General features: G+C 50.9%; 1 protein-coding gene across 4 annotated transcripts; it reads right to left on the reverse strand.

Moving 5' to 3' along the window:
• Positions 1-361: 361 nt before the first annotated feature.
• LOC117071488 (interferon alpha-inducible protein 27, mitochondrial) lies at positions 362-6,385 on the reverse strand. Of its 4 annotated transcripts, none has more exons than XM_033191489.1 (5): positions 6,244-6,385; positions 5,267-5,384; positions 2,168-2,197; positions 1,115-1,276; positions 362-615 (listed from the first exon to the last, which is right to left on the reverse strand). In XM_033191489.1, the coding sequence occupies exons 2-5, from the start codon at positions 5,358-5,360 to the stop codon at positions 530-532; spliced, it is 372 nt and encodes a 123-aa protein (XP_033047380.1). In that variant the 5' UTR covers positions 5,361-5,384; positions 6,244-6,385; the 3' UTR covers positions 362-529. The 4 variants fall into 4 exon arrangements, with proteins under 4 accessions (XP_033047380.1, XP_033047379.1, XP_033047382.1 ...); XM_033191488.1 differs by having other exon boundaries at positions 5,267-5,418; positions 6,244-6,374; XM_033191491.1 differs by lacking the exon at positions 2,168-2,197 and having other exon boundaries at positions 6,244-6,382.
• Between the last annotated feature and the right edge of the window lie 2,762 nt (positions 6,386-9,147).

Raw genomic sequence — 9,147 nt, forward strand, 5'->3', positions numbered from 1 at the left:
AAATCCACACTCCCCTTCCTCAACATGCCTCTGGCCCTCAGAGCCATGGGCTGGCCTCTGGCATAGCACTTATCAGAGGTTAGTGCCCATGGCCATCTGCCTGTGGGTCCATCCCTTCAGCAGATGTGAGTGTCGCTGGCTGTGGGGATTGAGGGGACCGAGGGCACCGAGCTGTGTCCCCTCTGTTCCCTGGGGCCCAGCCCAGTGCCTGGACCACAGCATGTGCTCATAGAGGGTGTGGAAAGAAGAAACAAAACAACATATGAACGCATTTCCTGATACTCCTGAGCCTAGCATGCCCCCTGCCCACCCCAAGTATGCTGGGCCTGCCCCACAGCCAGCGAGAAAAAAAGGTTCTGGGAAGAGTTGCAACAATTCGTCTTTATTTCTCATTTTCCTCTGGGCGTGCGGAATCTGGTATATTTCACCCCAGGTACATTCGGGATAGTTGGCTCTTCGCTGGGTCAGGACGGCTGGGTGCCTTCTCCCCTGGCATGGTTCTCTTCTCTGCAGGGCGAGGGGCAGGGAGCTAGTAGAACCTCGCAATGCCAGCCGCAATGGCAGACCCAGTGGAGCCCAGGATGAATTTGGTCAACCCGGAGAGTCCAGTTGCTCCTGGGAAGAAGCAGAGGGTGAACAGTGTGGGACATGCCTGTTGCAGAAGCTCTGTGGGCAGGACTGTGGGGTCAGAGACTCCAGTGACCCTCAGGAGGGGCTGAGGCTTAGAGACCCCACCCAGTTGCCCTCTCTGTTTCCCAGTACCCTCGAGGTCTTTGTTTGGGGAGAGGCTGCTGCAGGCATGAACTCCCATGGTAAACTCCAGAGCTGTAAGCAGCCTTACTCTTCAGGGAAGGAGGCTGCACCCCAGAGGGGAGGAGACGCCCCAGGTAACCCAGCAAATCTGCTTCAGGCTGAGTCTTCCTGAGCCCACTGTTCCTGGCTTGGGCTCCTTCCCTCCCTCCTCCATCTCCCTCAGAGAAATTCTGAGAGAATGTGTAGAGAGAGACAGAGGAACAGAGAGATTGAGGCCCATAGGATTGAGATTGGGACTGGGTGCTTGGAGGCTCTTGCCCTCCTCATCGCCCTCCCCAGCCAGCCCTGCCAGGATACTTACCCAGTGACTGCAGAGTGGCCACAAGGCTGCCCGGGGCAACTCCACCCCCATTGGCAATGGCCGCTGCGGACATCATCTTGGCTGCTATGGAGGACGAGGCGATTCCCGTCGCAGTGAAGCCCAAGGCACTGAGCACCACGGGCACAGCCTCCACGGCCACAACTGCAGGGAAGAGGAGCCGGGTCAGTGCGTGGGCTCGGAAGGGACCCCCCAGATACACGGAGTCAGGCTTGGGGACCTCAGGGAATCTGGAGAGAGGTGAACTCTGAGCTTGGGAGAGACTATGGGCACAGCCAATAGGCACAAATCAGGGGGAGCACAGCCAGGCGGGGAAAGTAGAGGGAGAAGCTAGCAGGGTCACTGGGCACAGGGCTCTGGGCCAAGCTCTGCTAGGCAGCAGGACCTTCCTTGGGAAAGCCACTTGTCCTCGGGGCCTCAGTGTCTGCCTTGGCCAAATGCTGGACCAGGGGAGTGCTTTCCAGTTTCTTATGTTTGCTGGGGAGCAAATCTCATTAGGGGAGCAGATCTTGCCCAGGAGATTATGTAAGAGGCACATTCAGAGTGGCTCAAAGAGACAGCTCTAGGGCTCCATGGTGTTGCCACAGAGCCCATTGGAAGCAACTAAACCAAGGGGAGCCCCTGGCATCTCTTTCATGTCTACTGTGTTCAATTTCTATTGTTTCACCCTATGCAATCCTGACCATAACCCTGAAAGGGCACTGCTAGCCCTTTCTCTGGAGAGGAAACAGGAGCTCAGAGGAGTTCGAAGACATGCTCAGGGTCACACAGTGAACGTTCTGCAAAGGGGAAATGGCCTCTGTCTGGCTGCTGCCACACCCTGCCCACACACGCTCCAGCTCCCAGTCTCCAAGCCCCTGCTTCCAGCTTCCACTGCGGTACTTCTAGCTCCTTGTTTCATACTTAGCCCCTCATCCCACCTCCTCCCCTGACCACCCACGTGAGGGAAACCTTGGCATGGACAAGGCCAGCTGCTCCCCAAGTCCACCTCCCTAGGGGCAGGTGGTTACTTAAGCCCCTTCCCCACAGACTCACCTCCTCCAATCACAACTGTAGCAATCCTCGCTGGAAACCAAAAGAACATTCTGTGAGTAGATCCACACTGGCCTCCCCTCCACTTTCTGAGCTAATTGCCCATCCAGTGGGAGGGGCTGCCCCAGGTTGGGAGCCACAGGAAGGGATGACCCCTGTCTACCGCTCTTTGTTTCATTTTGGGAAGTGGAATTTCCGAAGGAGGGTGAGGAGCACCGGAGGGTTTGACCCCAGTGCTTGTCCTGAATGAATTTACGTGGCCCTGACCTAGTTGGTTGGTTGGTTGATTGGGGGAAATCAGACGTTATCTTTTCTTTTCTGCCTCCCAAGCCAGGTTTAGTTCAAACGAAAAGCAGGACAAAAATGAACAAAATCTTACAGATGTGGCTAGGAAGGCAAGCTACTGTGATGTCAGTTCCCAGTAAATACAGGATACTTGGCAATGAAATCTAGGGCTTGGTGGTTTGACCGGGGCAGGGAGAAGTGAACAGGATGGGTGTCGTGCTCTCTGAGCAGGGCTGTTAGCTCATTTGAAGCAGGGTCAGTGTTTATTAGTGAGGGATACCATGACTTTCTCCTATAGTCCAGAAAAAGCTCTTCAGATAGTAATAAGTCCTCATGGCAGAGAAAGATGAGCTTCATTTTGCACTGTGTGCCTGAGTCATGGCAAGCACTGTAGAATGCTTGAATGCCACGTGACAGCAATGCTTGAATGGAATGAATTGAAAGCTTCTGACTCTTCAAGGTCCATGCCATTGCTCCCTCCTCCAGGAAGCCTTCCCAGATTCTTCCAGGCAGAACTCATCCTTGCTCCTCCATGACTGGAGCCACTCAGCACTGGGTATACATGGTTTGCTCCCCCACACGGTGAGCCCCTGGGGAGCGGGCAGAGGTTCTCTTCCCCAGCAGCCAGAGGGGCCAGAACTGCAATTTGGGACCAGGAGTTCTAAAGATAGCCAGATGTGCAGGAGTGAGCTCAGCCAGCTCCCAGGGAGAGGCCTTAGAGTGATGATGGAGGAAGTAAAGAGGCATCCCTGAGTGACCAGAAAGGCCACCTGGAGGGGTTATGAGCCCAGGGACTCAGGAATCGATAACCTGGTTAGAAGGTTCAATTTTATTGGCAGGCAGGAGAGGTGATGTCAAGATGGCTGGCAGCCCAGCAGACCTGGACTCTGATACACAAAAGCCCTCAGGAACTGGCTGCTGTGTATAGGGGGGCCTGCCTGTTAGGCTCAGCTGATGGGCATTCATAGGGCAGAGTAGCCTGGCCATTATTTTGCACCATTCAGAACCTGCCCTACCCTGAGACCTCCCTCCAATTTCTATTCTCCCACTTCTATTAATATTTCTTTCTTTTTTTTTTTTTTTTTTTGAGACAGAGTCTTGTTCCGTCACCCAGCTTGGAGTGCAGTGGCACCATCTCAGCTCACTGCAACCTCTGCCTCCTGGATTCAAGCAATTCTCCTGCCTCAGCCTCCCAAGTAGCTGGGATTACAGGCATGCACCTCCATGCCTGGCTAATATTTGTATTTTTGGTAGAGACGGGGTTTCACCATGTTGGCCAGGCTGGTCTCAAACTCCTGACCTCGAGTGATCTGCCCTTCTTGGCCTCCCAAAGTGCTGGGATTACAGGTGTGAGCCACCGCGCCTGGCCTATTAATACTTCTTATCATTGTTCATTGTTCTGCCTCCTGTTCCAAGCTTGGAAGCAGCACCCCCACACCCTTCTGTGCTGCCTAGAGCACTTGGACAACAGTAAATTGTCCCAGTTGGTAAATAAGGGACAATATTATCTTCTTATCTTCCTCTGGGGTTGTTACGAGAATTAAACAAATTGACAAACCTCAAGTCCTAGGGTAAGTGAGGAGAACATAAAAGCGCTCGCTTAAGTTGAGCTGTTATTATTTTAATTTTATGAATTGCTTGATCTTAAGCTGAGGAGTCATCTGCATTTCTGACAAAGAGAAAGGACTGCTGGGTGTGGCCCAGACCCTCACTTGCTCATCACACTTCTCTGTACCGAGTTGGGAGCCCAAAGAGTGGTGTGTTGCTGAGGGCCAGTTATCTGCAAGTTGCAAAACAGGGTGCCAGTGAGGGACCCCAGCATGAAGGAGCTAACCTCCAGTGCCCCCAGCAAGGGTCTGAGGATAGAGATGGTGGGGCTCAGGGCAGCTGAGGATGACAGGGTTGGCAAAGGGTGAGTGTAGGTTCAAATAGAGGTTAGAGGTTGGGGCAGGGGTCAGAAGTCAGGGTAGGAGTCGGGGGCCCTGTGCCCCCATTCAAGCCTATGCCATTTGTGCTGGCGGAGTTGGGGGAACCCCTGGATGTCCACCCAGGGAGACAGAAAGGTAAAGGGCAGTGGATAGACGCAGAAGAGCACTTGTCAGCAGGTAGAGGCCAGGATTAGATGCTCACCAAATGACACTGATGGATCTCAAGAATAGGGTTCTCAGTGTGGAAAAAAGCAATAGAATGGGATCTACAGCACGCCATCCTGCATGTCAGTTAAAACGCATGCAAACAAAACACAATACTCGTTCTGCAAAAATACATATGAAAAACAGACACACATTAAATATATTAGAAAGGTTGACTTTCAGGGAGGGGAATTGAGGGTGAAAAGGAAGAAGAATGAGAATAAATAAGACTAGAAAGAGATCTCCCAGAAACCAGTGAAAAAAGTGAGCTGAAGGAGCTTGTTAAAATCGATACTCTGGATGTGAGATCCCGCAGGACACAGGGGCCCTGTTGACAAGGTAAACTCCTAAAGGAGATGAATTCTGATGGTAAATCTGGGGGAAGGGAGAGCTGAAGAGAGTGGGACTCAGTGGTAGATAGACCCTTTCCAGTTAGGCAGGAGGCCCAGGTCCAGAGGGGAGGGGACCTGGGGGACACCCAGGGCTGGGCACCCGGCCAGTCTGCCTGCCCCGGGCCCCCTCCCAAATTGAAAGTCACGGTGGACACCTGTTGTGAGAGGACAGGGCAGGGCAGCAAGGCTGTGAATGTCCCCCCATTTTCTCTCCCACGGGTCCCTGGACAGGACCCCTGCCCTCCCCAGCTGCCTCCTCGCCCCCAGCACCAGCCCTTCCCAGGAACACTCACCCAGGGGCAAGACACAGGTGGCACAGCCAGAGGCCACCCTGGCCACTTTGGCCACACCGGTCACTGCTGATGAGGTGAAAGCGGAGGCCACCATGCCCGCTCGGGTTAATTCCGTGGCCTAGAGAGTAAGAGATCCTTAACTTCAGCCAGACCTGCCGAAGGGATGGAGCTCTGAGGACGGATAGGCACACAACCTGGCTTGCCTCCCACTGTCCTGAAAAATGTGAGGAGCTCCAGGGGGCTAGGGAGGCTGCTCTGAGTTTGCGGGGTAGCAGGCCTGGAAAGGATCCTGGGGTGAGGGAGGGAGGCATGTTGAGGAGTTGGGGCTACCAAAGGACCTGTGTTAGATCAGGGCCCTGAGGAACTTGATTTCCCCAGGGGGGCTGCTTTCTTTCTTCTGAAAGTCCCAGCACCAACGTCTTAGACACTTCTGGGACTCCCGTATCTCTCCACGGAGCAATTGAAAAGGCACCAAAATTAGGAAATCAGAACCAACCACGTTTTTAAGGCATATATGGCAGGCGAGGTGCCTGCTCTGATGTAATCTCCTCACTAATGTGAAAAAGATGGGACCCTCCCCCTCTGCATGTTACAGATGAGGGAACGTGATCTGGCTCAGTGATTTGCTCCAGGTCAGAGGCTTCCCATAGGGAAGCAACACCCCAACCAGGCGTGGCCTTGCAATGGCTTCGCCTTGGTTCCTCCTAACACTTATCTCTTCCCCCGCCCACTTTACCCCAAGCCGCCCTCAAGGCCTGAGGAAAACCTGAGCAAGGACAAAGCTAATTGTCTTTAAATTCCAGAGTCCAGGGACAGATGGGGCTCAGGTCCCTTCCCTCCCAAGGCTCCCTGATGAGCGCAAAAAGACTGGGCAGAGAGTGGATGCTCAAGGCCTCCCCTCCGCTCCCTGAGCCCACAGCCCACCCAAGGTTCAGGGCCACGGGAAGGGTAGCTCCTGCCTGCCCTCCCAGTCTTACCCAGAGAAGGAGAGTTCCTGAGAATGTGAAGCTGACCCCACCGTCTTAAGCTTGGATGTGTTCACAAAGGGTCTGATCCCAGGCCTTTTAAGCAGCTCCACCCTGACTGAAGCCCAGCCCCTTGACGTAGGCAACAAATGAGATAGGTTTCATTTTCCAGGAAACCGAAACTGCAGATATCTTTCTCCCCTCACGCCCAGTCAAGAGGAAAATTCAGTTATTTACAGAAGTAGGATTTGCCCATGGCATCAGTTGTTGTCAGTTAATATAAAATGTTTTGTCATTTAATTCAGGGATGGGAGTGTGCTGTATGCATAATGAAGTCATGAGAAGTAAAATCAAAGTTCTATAATAAAATGATACTATTACTTTCTAATGAAGAAGGTGATTTTCAGAATAATATTAGTCTTTGCAATAGGCAGATGTTCCGTTTTTCAAAAAAAGACTCGACTGAAGGCCCACTGTCCTGGATACTGACTAGGCATTGGGATAGGACTGTAAACAAAACAGACCAAAATATCCGTCCTCACAGAGTTTACCAGCAATGGGGACAAATTAAACATGATAAATAACTACACGTATAGAATGTTATTTGATGAAGCACTAACGCAAAAGGAGGTGACGCAGCAAGCCCGGCAGAATTATGGGGGGCAGTCATCCCAGGTGGAGTCCACAGCAGTGGCAGAGCCCGTGCGGCAGGAGCAGCAAGGGGGCCAGTGTGGCCTCAGCAGGTGGGCCAGGGAGAGAGGCCCTGTGGGACCACAAAAGCACTGCAAGGACTTGATCTTGTGTCCTGAAGCCATTGCAGGGGATTATTGTCTATACCTTTTGGGGGATAGGGGGATGAAGCCTAGAAATGACATGATCAGGCTCACTCTGCAGCTGCTCTGAGAACAGGTGGAAGAGAAAGCACCAGGTGCTGAAATGTACATTTAAATCTTCCACAGGAGTAGTGTGCAGGTTGTAAGATTCAAATTGGAGTCACTTGGGTCAAACCTCAGCAGACAGAGCCAGCAAGGCTATAAGGGAGGGCTGTCACTCAAGATGAGGCTCTCCCGTTTGCCTGCTAATAGGAACTATCACAAGAAATGTTTCCAAACTGCAGCTTATTACATGGGCCACGCAAGGACAGCTTGAAGCACAAGGAGAGCGAGCCAGTTATGCAAAAACATTTGCCTGGCACAGTGTCTCACACACCCAGTCCAAAACTGCAGGAACCCGACCATAACTCCAAGATTCCCAGTCCTACCTAACAACTACTGACACTTGCCAGTCAGAACTCACCAGGACTTGTAAGATGCTGCCAGCACCCATAAACTTCCTTTCTTTCTTTCTGTTTCTTTCTATTCTTTTCTTTTCTTTTCTTTCTTTTTTGAGATGGAGTTTTGCTCTTGTTGCCCAGGCTGGAGGGCAATGGTGCAATCTTGGCTCACTGCAACCTCCACCTCCCGGTTCAAGTGATTCTCCTGCCTCAGCCTCCCAAGTAGCTGGGATTAAAGGCACCTGCCACCATGCCCGTCTGATTTTTTGTATTTTTAGTAGAGACGGGGTTTCACCATGTTGGCCAGGCTGGTCTCAAACTTCTGATGTCAGGCAATCCTCCTGCCTCAGCCTCCCAAAGTGCTGGGATTACAGGCGTATGCTTTTGGCCGTGGGATCACAGCCATTAAACTTTCTTTCAAAACAACTTGCATAACTTTCATAAAACAAATGGCATTGAACTTTCTTTCAAAACAACTTGCATAACAGCCTCTTTCTCTAAAACATTCCCAACTTTTTCCTTTGTTCTCCAAAACAAAAAGACCACCCTGGTCCATATTTATGTTGTGGGGTTGCAATCCTACTTCTTGTGTATTATTCCCAAGTAAAACTATTTTACTTAAAGATTTGTCTCTCTCTCTCTCTTTTTATGTTGACACAAGTGTGACAATCAACAGGTTGCTTCAACTAGTTTAAGCCACACTGATGGTGACCTATCCTGCTATTCAGGGGTCCAGCAGGTGTCCACTCTGACTTTATCTGTGGGAAGGGCCCCCCGGGAGACTGTATATTCAGAAATCTACACGTCCCTGTGCAGCTACTACATCAGTACCAGAGACTTTGCAAATTAGCATAATGAATGTATGTATGTGATGTCATCAGGCTCCATGTCCTAACCAAAGGCTGGGTAGGGGTCACCCTAATGCTGAGGCTCAAATCACTTCTGGATGGAACAATACACGACCAGCATATGGACACAGTTTTCGTCCAGCAGTTCTACACAATTTCAATAGTAAATTCAACTTCTTTCTTCGAAAGGCATCTATGACCATCTCCTCTCTGCTCACCCTCAGATGGTGGTTTCTTATGTCATCAAGAAGTCTTCTGAACATCAAATCCACCAACCTCCAGCATCTATATACATATCTACATCCATATACTCTGCCTTCTCTCCGTTTCTGTGGATGAACTAGCCCAGTTCCTAAAGATGGTATCCCCTCTTGCCTACTCAAAGACTTAATCTCGCAACTATCCTCTCCCTCTCCCAAATTCCCAAGAATATAGACCTGGGCTTGGCTGTGTTCTTAGAGGAGCTGACTGCAGATGCTTTAAGCAGCTTCACCCCAACAGAAGCACAAGCCCAAGCAATGCAGGCAGCAAATGAGAGAGGATTTGTTTTCCCAGGAAACCTTAACTGCAGACATTTTTCTCCTTTCTTCTCCAGTAAAGAGGAAAATCTAATTATTATAGAGCTCAATTTCCGATCACTTTCTTGACCCTAAGATCTCACTATTTTTCTGCTGCCATTATGACAAATTGTTGAGAGAGACATTTACACTGGCTCTTTTTCAGCTCACAGACACTCTTAAAGAGATGCACTGTATAGAATATAAAGTGTTTTCAGGCATCCAAAAAGGTATAGAT

This window comes from Trachypithecus francoisi, unplaced genomic scaffold (assembly GCF_009764315.1).
Source record: "Trachypithecus francoisi isolate TF-2019V2 unplaced genomic scaffold, Tfra_2.0 Lachesis_group3, whole genome shotgun sequence".
Classification (NCBI taxonomy): domain Eukaryota; kingdom Metazoa; phylum Chordata; class Mammalia; order Primates; family Cercopithecidae; genus Trachypithecus; species Trachypithecus francoisi.

Bases quoted from the DNA above. Each gene is read 5' to 3' on its own strand.
- LOC117071488 (XM_033191489.1), bottom strand. From the start codon at position 5,360: ATGGTGGCCTCCGCTTTCACCTCATCAGCAGTGACCGGTGTGGCCAAA. The intron at 2,198-5,266 runs GTGAGTGTTCCT...TTTGGTTTCCAG, and splicing joins CACCTGTGTCTTGCCCCTGG to CGAGGATTGCTACAGTTGTG. The intron at 616-1,114 runs GTAAGTATCCTG...GCTTCTTCCCAG, and splicing joins GGCCACTCTGCAGTCACTGG to GAGCAACTGGACTCTCCGGG.